General features: G+C 57.0%; 4 protein-coding genes across 4 annotated transcripts; all 4 read left to right on the top strand.

The window, feature by feature from the left end:
* Positions 1-272: 272 nt before the first annotated feature.
* LMJF_34_2479 (conserved hypothetical protein) lies at positions 273-1,358 on the top strand (the record flags this gene model as incomplete). The annotated part of the gene is made up of 1 exon (XM_001686296.1): positions 273-1,358. The coding sequence occupies one exon, from the start codon at positions 273-275 to the stop codon at positions 1,356-1,358; it is 1,086 nt and encodes a 361-aa protein (XP_001686348.1).
* A 2,249-nt stretch (positions 1,359-3,607) lies between these two features.
* LMJF_34_2476 (conserved hypothetical protein) lies at positions 3,608-4,741 on the top strand (the record flags this gene model as incomplete). The annotated part of the gene is made up of 1 exon (XM_001686295.1): positions 3,608-4,741. The coding sequence occupies one exon, from the start codon at positions 3,608-3,610 to the stop codon at positions 4,739-4,741; it is 1,134 nt and encodes a 377-aa protein (XP_001686347.1).
* Positions 4,742-7,258: 2,517 nt separating this feature from the next.
* On the top strand, positions 7,259-7,675 carry LMJF_34_2473 (conserved hypothetical protein; the record flags this gene model as incomplete). The annotated part of the gene is made up of 1 exon (XM_001686294.1): positions 7,259-7,675. The coding sequence occupies one exon, from the start codon at positions 7,259-7,261 to the stop codon at positions 7,673-7,675; it is 417 nt and encodes a 138-aa protein (XP_001686346.1).
* Positions 7,676-8,718: 1,043 nt separating this feature from the next.
* On the top strand, positions 8,719-9,153 carry LMJF_34_2470 (putative ribosomal protein l35a; the record flags this gene model as incomplete). The annotated part of the gene is made up of 1 exon (XM_001686293.1): positions 8,719-9,153. One exon carries the CDS (start codon positions 8,719-8,721, stop codon positions 9,151-9,153), a length of 435 nt encoding a protein of 144 aa, XP_001686345.1.
* Positions 9,154-10,508: the final 1,355 nt, after the last annotated feature.

The following is a 10,508-nucleotide window of genomic DNA, read 5'->3' as shown; positions in this document are numbered from 1 at the left end:
TCTGTTATCTCAGAATCCTCCTTGCGCGTGGCACCTGGAACTCAGCGAAGCAAGTGAGGCACACAGACACACTCACACACACACACACACACACACACACACACACACACACACACACAAGAAAAAGCGAAACCGAAAAGTGTGCGCTGCACCTCTCTCAACTGCTCCTTCTTTAGCTCTCGGCGCTGGGGGATAAATGACCTCTTACCGACACCTACACAAGCATAAAATCACCGGCGTCTTTCGATAGTTTGCGTTCTCACCGCCAGCGGATGCGCTTTCGGGTTCAGGCTTGCTTCGATACGGCGGCCCATGAGCTCATTCTCTCCTCCGAGGCATCCGAGAACTCTGCCCTATTAATCGCAGATGACTGCTCGGTAGAACTACGCGTTGCACCGGTAAGTAGCGGTACTGCCGGTGCCGCTGGAGTCTCACCAACGACGCACGCACTCACAGCATTACCGTGGGATTCCAGCCGAATGCGACTTGGCGTCAACGGCATCAGCTACGGCACCGGCCCGCTGGTGTTGCGGGATGGAGACGAACTCACGCTGCACCCCAACCACGTCGCGGAGACCACAACGTCGTATACATACAACGTCAAAGGAGTTCCCACATCGGCAGATGTGGCTGGGAATGAGATGGAGGATGAGCCCCCACTTGAGACCCGCGCCAGTGCATCTGAAGAGAAACATCGGCTGCGAGTGATCATATCGAACATGGAGCAGTACGCAAAGTGGAACAATTTTTACAGCGAGCGGTTCACCAACCTTGCCATGATCGGTGTGCCGCCAAGCAACGGCACTTGTACGACCGGCCAGCTCCGCAAATGTGCGTGTGGGTCCTATGTACAGACAGAGGTGAGCACACCCGGTGCCATGCCATGTTCGACACACGCACCCATCGCCGGGCAGACGCCGCTCGTGCGGGATGCAGACGCTGACGTGAGTAAGGCGCTTCCAACAGCGCCCCGTGCACCCTTGCCGGCGATGTGCTGCTGCTGCCCGTTCACGTCTGCGTCCTCAAATGCGGCGCTGCGGCTCTCCACAAAGAATCCGTCTTATACATCAGCGTTCGCGCCCCCCTTTTCCATCGGTGAGAACAGCGACGCGCAGCAAGTCTGCGAGACCGGCCCGTCTTTGTGCGTCGGTATGAGACAGACTTCTTGGAGTGTCTACGCCCAAGCTCGTCGCAACGACTGTGTAGCCGCTCCGCAGGCCAGCAATGCCAAGAAAGCCGTTGATGCGCGCGACAGTGACGACTTCTTGGGTGGCGCCTCACTTGGCAGGCCAGCTGTAGAGCTCTTGAACCGCATCAGCGCCTTAGAGGGCGCACTGATGGGCTTACGCTACGAATGAGCGAACCCTCGTCTGGAGCCTCCTTTCTTTTGCTCGAACTCCGCCAGAGGTGCCTAGAGATGCACGGGTGGCGAAATTGAGGCCACGTTAGTGCCAGCGCCCAGCCAGCACCTGTGCGCACACACATGGGCGAGATTTTTTGCGTTGTATGTGTCTGCGCCCGAAAAGGGCTGTGCTCCCCCTCCGTTCATCTCTCCTTTTTGCAAAAAAAAAACATGTCTGCCTTCTCATCAATCACTCCCTTACAGACTGAATGTTCTCCAAGCATGCGCAGAGAGCGCACGCGTGTGCCTCGACTAGGTCCCTCATCTCTTATGTTTTTATTTCGTACGTGCATGCATGTCACCGATGATACCTGTTCTCGCTTCTCCTGCTGCTTTTTCGTATTATATTTTTGCTGCTACCCCTCTTGATGCCGGGGGGAGGGAGGGGGGGAGGGAGGGGGGGAGGGAGGGGGCAACCCTCACAGTGCGTGATATCACAGGGTCCGGTACACCTCTGCGCGGTGGGCAAGCCAAGCAGCCCCTCCTTCCTATCCCTGGCAGATGCCCAACCAGCTTCTGGTGGTGTCAGGGTCGGGCGCCTACGATGCGGGCATGCCAGAGCGATGTGTCGCTGCTGGTGTCGGCGGTGAGGTCCTGGACGGCGTGGCGTCGGAGCGACCTGCGTCTGTACGCACAGCTTGTGCCATCCCTATGAGTAGGCGGGGTGTCCGCGCGACTGGAGACGCATCCCACCCTCCCGCCCTCACACTGCCTACTGGTGTGGTGGTGGGGGGAGCCTGAGCCACCTCGCGAGCGATGCATCAGGGGTGGTGACCTGCATGATGGGGGAGCGGCTGTGAGGCGGCCTGCAGAGCGGGGGCGGGTGGAGGTCGGGGCAGGGGGCCGTGCTCTCGCATGACTTAGCTGGCCCATTGCTGCGACGCGCGTGTCCACCGGTGCTTCGCACCACACGATGGGGGAGACCTGCGACAGGCCGGTGGGATGGATGGTAGAGGGAGGTTTCACTCATGTTGTATGGCAGAGATGGTCGACGCTTTGACCAGAAGCGCACCCCTTCCCTGCTCTTGCCCGCGAGACGGGGATTCCAAGCTCTTAAGGTGAAAGGCTAAAAAAAAGGTGCAACTCGCTCTGTACGAGTCGCAGTATAGGTAGAGGGCAACTCATCATGGGCAACGGAAGGCGACTTGTTTGAGGTGTGACAGCGATGATGTCATTGGTGTGTACGCGCGTACGATGCACCAGAGCTGACCGTTGTGCACTGAGACGCGTACACACCAAGAGACCAGTACTTTCCCCTTTGCTCGACTTGTGTGCTTCCTGTTGATCCCCGCCGCAGGCTCGCACCTGCCTCTTTGCGTACTCGCGACGGCTCTCCGATGCCCGCCCTCCTGCTGCTATCTGCGAGACCTCCCCTTCTTCCCCCTATACACTGGCTCTATCCTCACTCTTCTCCTCACACCCTGCGTGTTCGCCGCCACACGCGCACGCACGCCTGGACGCCGACGCTTGCCTGGCCCACTGTTGTATGTGCTTTTTGCACCTTGCCGTTGCCAGCGGTGAAACGCGGTAGGAGATCATTTAGTATTGGCAAAGAAGACTGCGAGGTGCGTGTGCTTCGCCGCCAAGCACGAAAGCCACGCGAATCCCATACACCCCATCCCGCGCACCGGGACGAAAAAAAATCCAGAAGAATAACTGCGGAAGCGATAACAAGGACAGGAGGCACTCGCGTGTTTCTGTGGCACACCTTAACGTACGCAGTACCGGCGGTACGCCCAGTGGCTCTGTGATTTTTCTCATCATTCGCCTCTGCATATCCTCTTGTTCGTTTTTTTTTGTCCATCGTATTGCTGGCTGTGCTCTTCACTTCAAAGCACATCTTTGAGCTCCGCTGCCTCTTTCCCGCTCAGTTTGTGACTTTGCCTTCTCCTTACTGTCACGTGTGCCTCACTGTGCGAGTTCGCGAAGAGCGATCCCTTCCGCCTTCCCCATGAACGCGAACTCCCTTCGACGCACACCGATACCCACCCCCTTTGATCAAGGCCTGCAGCGGATGCTAGCGGCAGAAAGGCCGCCCTTAACACGCATCAAACGCTTTTTTTTTCATGAGAGCACCTCTCCCCTTGTGCTAGCGTCCTTTTTCGACCTTTTCGTTATCGAGCGCGGACAGCTGCTTCAGCCCTTTCTTTTGTATTCTGCTCGTCGCGTGTGTTTTTGTTTTTCGTAGGTCGTGTATATCGCACTATGCTTAGAGAGTCAGCCTCGAGCTCGCAAGGTGGCGATGGCGGGGGGGGCAGACTCATGGGCGAGACCGCTTTCAGCCGATCGGCCCTCTTGCCGGCCTGGGTGCCCCCCGAAGCTTCCACCCTACATCAGCGATCGGCATCGCTCACACCTCAACTGAACTCAAAAGCTTGCTCGCCCCTGCTGGGTGTTCGCCGCTCAAATGCTTCTAAGATGGCCGGGCACCGTGGCGATGGCTTGCGCCGAGCAGGGGCCAGCGCATCACCACAGCCGCTGGTGGGGAACCCTCGCTTCGGCCTGTCGCCGCCGCGAGCGTCGACGGCACTGAACATGCCGTCGCCACCACTCAGCAGTATGCATTACTCGCCGCAGGTGCCGCCAGCGCAGTACTCCGGCTTGTCGATTGCGCCGACCATTGCCTCGTTCACGTCGTCGTCCTCTTCCCATCCCCCTACAGCTGCGCGGCTGCTGATGAGTGCCGCGGCTTCGCCGTCGCCGTCGCGCCGCTCAGTGCGATTGACGCTCGGTGCCTTCTGCATGTTAAATGCGGGTATCGCTTTCCTGTTCACATGGATGATGTGCACACAGCAGACTGGCTTTGCGCTGACGGCGGCGAAGCGGCGGTGGAACCTCAAGGAGCGATCTAGCGCGACCTGCACAGCTGGCGTCTACTATTTAATCATCGGGCTTGTGCTGCTTATAGACCGACTAAGCTCGACTATTGCTGTGGTTGTTCAACTAGGCGTACGGTTCGTGAGGGCCGGTTTTCGGTTGATTCTTCGCTGGCTGCTGTGGTGCGTTAGTAGAATAGCAGCGTCGAGGGTTTGTGTTCCACTGCTGCGCCGCCTAGCCCCACACGTCGCCATCGCCTCGGCTGAGAATTGCCGGGTGCTAATGCGAAGCAAGTCGGCGCGGCCTCTTCGGTCTTCGAGTGTTGCCGTCCCTGCTGTTGGTGCGCCGACGGCGCTCTCGGGTCATGTGTTACTGCCACGTTTTTCATGCAGTCAGCTGGGCACATCATTTCAGTGTTCGCAGACGAACTCGATGCGCGAATCCATGGCCGATTCGGAGGCGGATAGGCGACCGTGCTCCGCCACCGCTGCATCACTGAGTATTCGGCGACGCGGTTCCTGACGTTGTCGATGCATGACACGTGTGGCAGCGTGATCGTCCCTGCTGTGGGCTTCCCCGACGGTGCTGCCTTTGCAGCAATGTGATCATGCTTTCCTGTTGTGCATCTCCTCGTGCCATGGCGTGGCGACTTTGTGTTGTTTTGCTTCGTTTCCACTCTCTTTGTTACTCACATCCACCTTACCGTAGCGGCCGCTCTCTTGTACATGCCTTGCTTCGTCTTTCTGTGTTCCTTTGGTGTATGCGTGCGGATGTAAATTTCTGTTGCATCACCAGTGCGTCTTCCTCTCCCCGTGACAGCGTCTCGTGCGAGGGCCCCAGCTCGAGCGTTGCCTGCTCTCGCTTCCTCCCCGTCTTCGCCCATCATATATAGTCGCGCATTGCCTTTGGGCGGTTTCGAAATGGAGATCGATGAGGAAGACGCGTGACAACAGTGGCGGACACCCACACGCACTCGCGGCTGTGCTGCCTCCTCGCTCCCTCTTATACTGCCGCTGCGCGAACCCGGTGTGTGCGCGTTTTGAAGCATGCTCGCCCTTGCCCAACTCTCCTCTCCTCAAATGCTGCGTGGCGGCGCCAACGTGGTTGGAAAAGAGAAGAGTGCGCATCGACCCACCCGCACCTACAGATGGTGTTTTGGGCGGTTTTTCTCTCTCCGCTTCTGGCACCATGCGTCAGCAGCACGGCGTCACGAGGACCGGGGCGGGCGGGGGGGGGGCGAGAGGCGGCGGGAAGCGCACCACACATCCACATGAATATACCCTCAAAAGCAAGAGGAACAAGCACGTATCCCCTGTGCACAGCAGCGGCTGCTCTGCAGAGGTGGCGGCTTCATGGTGTAGAAATGCAAACCCCACATACACACACACACACACACACACACACACACATACACACACACACACAAACACACATACCCAAACGCAAACTCCAACAAAGGCACAGCTCTGACTCTGCGCAGAGATGGTCGAGGTTGGATGACAAGACGAGAGGGAAGAAGCGCTACTTCTTGCCGCTCTTTTTTTTTTTCGCGGTGCGCCAATGCGGCAGAACAACCCCACTGCATGCGCGAGGCTTAGAAGCAGTGCCCTCTTCGATTCACCGTTGTGCATCGACAGCTCGTAACTCCCTCTTCCCTTTCGCCTCTTTTCTTGCCTGTTACACGCTCCATATTCGGCGCCCGCGCACCGCCGCCCACTAAACGTCAGCAGCGGCGGCGACGGCTGCTGTTAGTGTCTGTTTATTCCACAGACGAACAACAAACAACTTACTCGCTCGGTTTTCGTACTGCAGCAGTGGGTGAGTTATCCGGTGCCGCACACCCACACAAGGACGCCATAGCGGTGTTCGTGTGCTTCTTTCTTCGTACTGTGCACGTCTGTATCCCCTTTCTCTCGTCCTGTGCACCTACTCCGTTTACGTGTTGAGATTCGTCAGGGGGCGGGGTGCCGTTTGGTTGCGCGTCTTACCCGACGACGTGGCGTTGTCTCCTCGTACTTGTTATTTGTTGCTCTTTGTCGTATGCGAGCTTACCGGCTTTGCGTAAGCCACTAGAACACAAGTACATTGCGTGCAACAGCAGCCTCTGCGGTATACCTACTCTCTCACATACGTGCACGCGCGCACGTACACGCACGTGTTGCTGTATGGACTGTCCCAGGTCGTGCGCGGGTTTCTTTGATTAGGCGACGAGTCACGTTCATGTGGCGCGGCTTCATATACATACACGTACGCCAACGATTCGATTTCTTTTTTGAAGGGGGGGGGGTTCTCGCCTTTGCATTACGCATTTCGGCCACTCCCCGCTCCCGGTCTCGCTCGCACTTGCTCTCTCTCTGACACACACGCACACACGCACACGTGTTGTTCGCTTCGTGTCCTTTCCCTCCTTTCTCTTACACACACATATACATACACATACATATATACATATACACATACATATACACACATATACATATATATATATGTGTGTATATGTATGTGTATATATGTGTATGTATATGTATGTATTTGTTTCATGTGTGTTTATTGTCCGTTTGGTCTCGTATCGTTCTTTCATCAGCTTTTTTTTTTCACTTTCGGGGGCGCCTCCTTTTCCCGGTTTACTTGTGACGCACTTGTCCTTATTTTTCCTTTCTCTTCATCGCTTCTTCTTAGTGAATTTAGTCTCTCAGTTTGTCTCGTGTGCTGGTGGCGCACAGGTAGCAGCAGCAGCAGCAGCGGCAGCGGAATCCGTGTTTTCCATCCGTATTCTCTCGTCTCTTCGCCTTGCTCTCGGCGTAGGGTGCCTTGTCGTTGCGCGTCTCGCGCGTTCCATCAGGCCCTCATCTGCTTGCCCAAACACACGCGCACACGTGCAGCATCGCTACCCGCCTTCCTTTCTGCTATCTTGGCCCTTCGAGCCCGCTTTACTCATCTTCGTACGCGACTCCTTCGCTTCCCCGCTCCACCCCTTTACAGGCTACATCAACACCGACCAGCAGACACTCATACAGGTGCGCCGCTAGGTATCGCACCATGGGATTTCGCACCCGCTCCTGCATGGTGTTCTGCTACCTGAACGGTGTCTGTGCTGTGTTCATTAGCTACTTGTTCAAAATAGGCATCGACTCGATGGCAATCACCTCGGTGATCAACAAATGGGATCGGCAGGAAAAGGCGCGTGCGTGCCGCAACGCCGGTATTCTGTACTTGATCTTGGCGGTAGCGGTGACGGTTAAGGATGTGATAGACACATGTCGCGAGCGGCGCCTGAGCAGAGGCGTTGGTCAACGGATGGCAGAGTACGGCGTGGCTGACGCACCCGCTGGCGTGGAGGAAACCGCACCTCTGCTTGAGTGTAGCGCTTACGTCCACGGCGAAGGTACGCGCCGCCAGAGTGTTGCCGGGCGTGGTGGCAGTGGCGGCGGCGGTTACGGTGGCGCGTTTTACTAGGAGGATGCACGTGTACATCTCTCTCTCTCTCTCTCTGTGCGCACTTCTCCATGCAGCGTCAGTGCCGAGTCAAGGCAGTTTTCCTTTGTGACGTGTTGGTTTGTGGTCGCGTGTTGTGGTCCCTTCGTGGCGAGCGCAGTGGTGCAGTAGTGTGGGCATGCGCCTGGGTTTGCATGTACCAACGTCCATGCCACTGACGTCTTTCCCCGTCCCTTCACTTTTTCTTTCGTTATTTCATATTGCTGGAGGAAAAAGCACAGGAGGGAGGAGGACTGGGCAAGCGTCTCGATGTACAACATGGGCAGAGGGCAGCACAGCCGGAGACCCCTCACTGCGTGTGCGTATGTTCGCGTGTTTGTCATGAAGGGCGCAGCAAGCGCAAGAAAAAACGGCGCAGATGGTGATGCCGTCTTGCACGAACAACGCTATTGAGCAAAGGAGAGAGAGAGAGGAAGTGGGGGGGGGAAACCAGGAGGACGACGCTGCTCGCTCCACGGGCTGCACAAGAGGAGACGGCGCAGCACGTCACAGATAACTTTTGGTACTGCAGCACAGATGCGGGGATAGCTACGTTTCCGTTGAGTGAGGGGGAGGGGAGCATGGGGCGGAGGACGGGCGTCAATGACGCGCGGTGTCCCGCTTTTAAGCAGTGTGTCTTTTGGTGTGCGGCCACGCGGAGTCGCTGCGCAAGCGTAATGGCGCACCTCAGCAGTGCGCCACCACGTGGAGTGGCACGCGTTTGCAATCGATCGGACAAAGAGAAAGCAGAGGGCTGCGGCGCTCGTGTAGTCGAGCGCACGGTGCACTCACAGAGACGACGCATGACACGCTATGTGTCTTGTCATGCTGGCGCCTCGTTCCCATGTGCCTTTGAGGTCTACCCCCTCGCTCCGAATTAGGCGCTATTCCCTTTATTCAAAAAAATTCATCGTTACCAAACCTTCATCAACTGTCCTCTCCGCACCTCCCCACGCACACACTCAAAAACCCTTTTTCTTTACTCGCCTCTGCAGCCGTTAGCATCCGGATCGACTTCAACACGGATGACTACCTCGAAGGTCCATTCGCAGCGCAGCAAGAAGCTGCACCAGCTGTCTGCCAAGACGAGCAGGGTGAACCGCAACCGCAAGGCACCTCGTCTTTACATGAAGGGCACGCTCGCCGGCTACACGCGTGGCCTGCATGGTCAGACCAAGCAAACTGCACTGGTCCGCGTTGAGAATGTCAACACCCGCGAGGACGCCACGTGGTACGTGGGCAAGCGCGTCTGCTACGTCTACCACGGCAAGAAGGTGAAGCGGTGTGTGCGCTGGAGCAAGGCGCCCGCGCGCCGCAGCACCACCCGTGCCTTGTGGGGTCGCGTGACCCGTCCGCACGGTAACGCCGGTATGATGCGCGTGAAGTTCAACGGCGCGTCTGTGCCGGCGTCCGCCATTGGCCGCCGCATCCGTGTGTACCTGTACCCGAGCCAGATCTAGAGAGCCCCAAGAACCACGAAGGAGGGCGTCCGCAGCGGCGTTTTGAGCCGATCTCGGGCACGATCTCTTTCTGGGAGCTTTCGCTTCGTTGACGGACTCTCTGCACGGTACCAGACAGGACGGTGAGGAATGGATGCGACTGAGGTAGGAGAGCAGGAAAGCAAGACGGCACGGTTGGAGGGTTGGCTCTCGCAGCTCCTCCACACCGTTCTCTTCTTGCAAATTGTGGGTGTTGGCGGTGGCGGTGTGCACGGTCTGGGTTTCCGTACACCATCTCTCTTCCTTTTCTTTTTTCGTTCTTTTCGATTTCATTATCTACGACGGACAAAAACGAAAACAAACAACAACACACAAGCACACACCCGCACCCGCAAACAACCCACGAAACCGCACAGGCCACTTCACCTGGTGGCCGGTGAGTGGTGTAGATGGGGTTGTGACGCGCACGCTTAGCCAGAGGAGGGTGAGAAGTAGGATGCATCGTCAGTGTTGTCGAAAGGCTCCACTGGTACTGTCGCTGCGATTCCAACTGTTCAGGCAGCGCCGATGTGCACACGCGCCGAAAAGGAGGGCGGTACTGCACTACTCATTAGCCCTGCCTGGGGAGTTTGTGTGTGGGTGCGTGTGTGTGTGTGTGCCGCTCTCCCTCTCGACGTCGCTGTCTTTCTGATGTGATCACTTCAGAGATGCCCCCCTCCGCCTAAGGGTTGTTGCCAGGCACATGCGAGTGCACACACACACGCGCATATACATATATATATATATATATATGTTTGTGTACACAGACGAGATTTTTCCCCTCTCTCTCTCTCTGCACCCCGCTCCCTCTCGCTCGTGTTGTTTTTGTCGTTCCGCTATCCTGTTGGGGAAGGGGTACCGTTGTATGGGGCATACCCGCACACAGGAGAGAAGGACGGACGTGAGGACCGCAAATCGGCTTCCCCCTCTCCTTCTGTCTTGAGCGCCTACACTGACGCACGACCACATCCACCTATTCCCACCGCCACCAGCAGCGAGCTCCCGCTAGCTTCGCGAACTTCTGCGCCGGTTATTGTGCTTCGCCTTGTACAGCAACTTGCTGTTTATCTACGGTCATTTCTACTGCTTGTATGTTACCTGCTGCTTTGCTTTCTTTTCACCAACATCCCAGGTCACTGTAGGCAGAAGAATCGAGGAAGCTGTTGAACGAGGGCGTACCCCCCCCCCAATCCATGGGTAAGCGACGACATCGCTTCGTTGTTTTCTCACTCTTGTCTAAAACACGTTGCATGGGTCCGTCCACACGCACACACACAGATACAGACACAGGTCTATTTTTCATGTGGCGCACACTAGCTCGTTGTGCTGATCTCTCT

This window comes from Leishmania major, chromosome 34 (assembly GCF_000002725.2).
Source record: "Leishmania major strain Friedlin complete genome, chromosome 34".
Lineage (NCBI taxonomy): Eukaryota > Euglenozoa > Kinetoplastea > Trypanosomatida > Trypanosomatidae > Leishmania > Leishmania major.
Note: the sequence above shows the minus strand (reverse complement) of the source record. Positions and strands in the feature narration are given on the sequence as shown.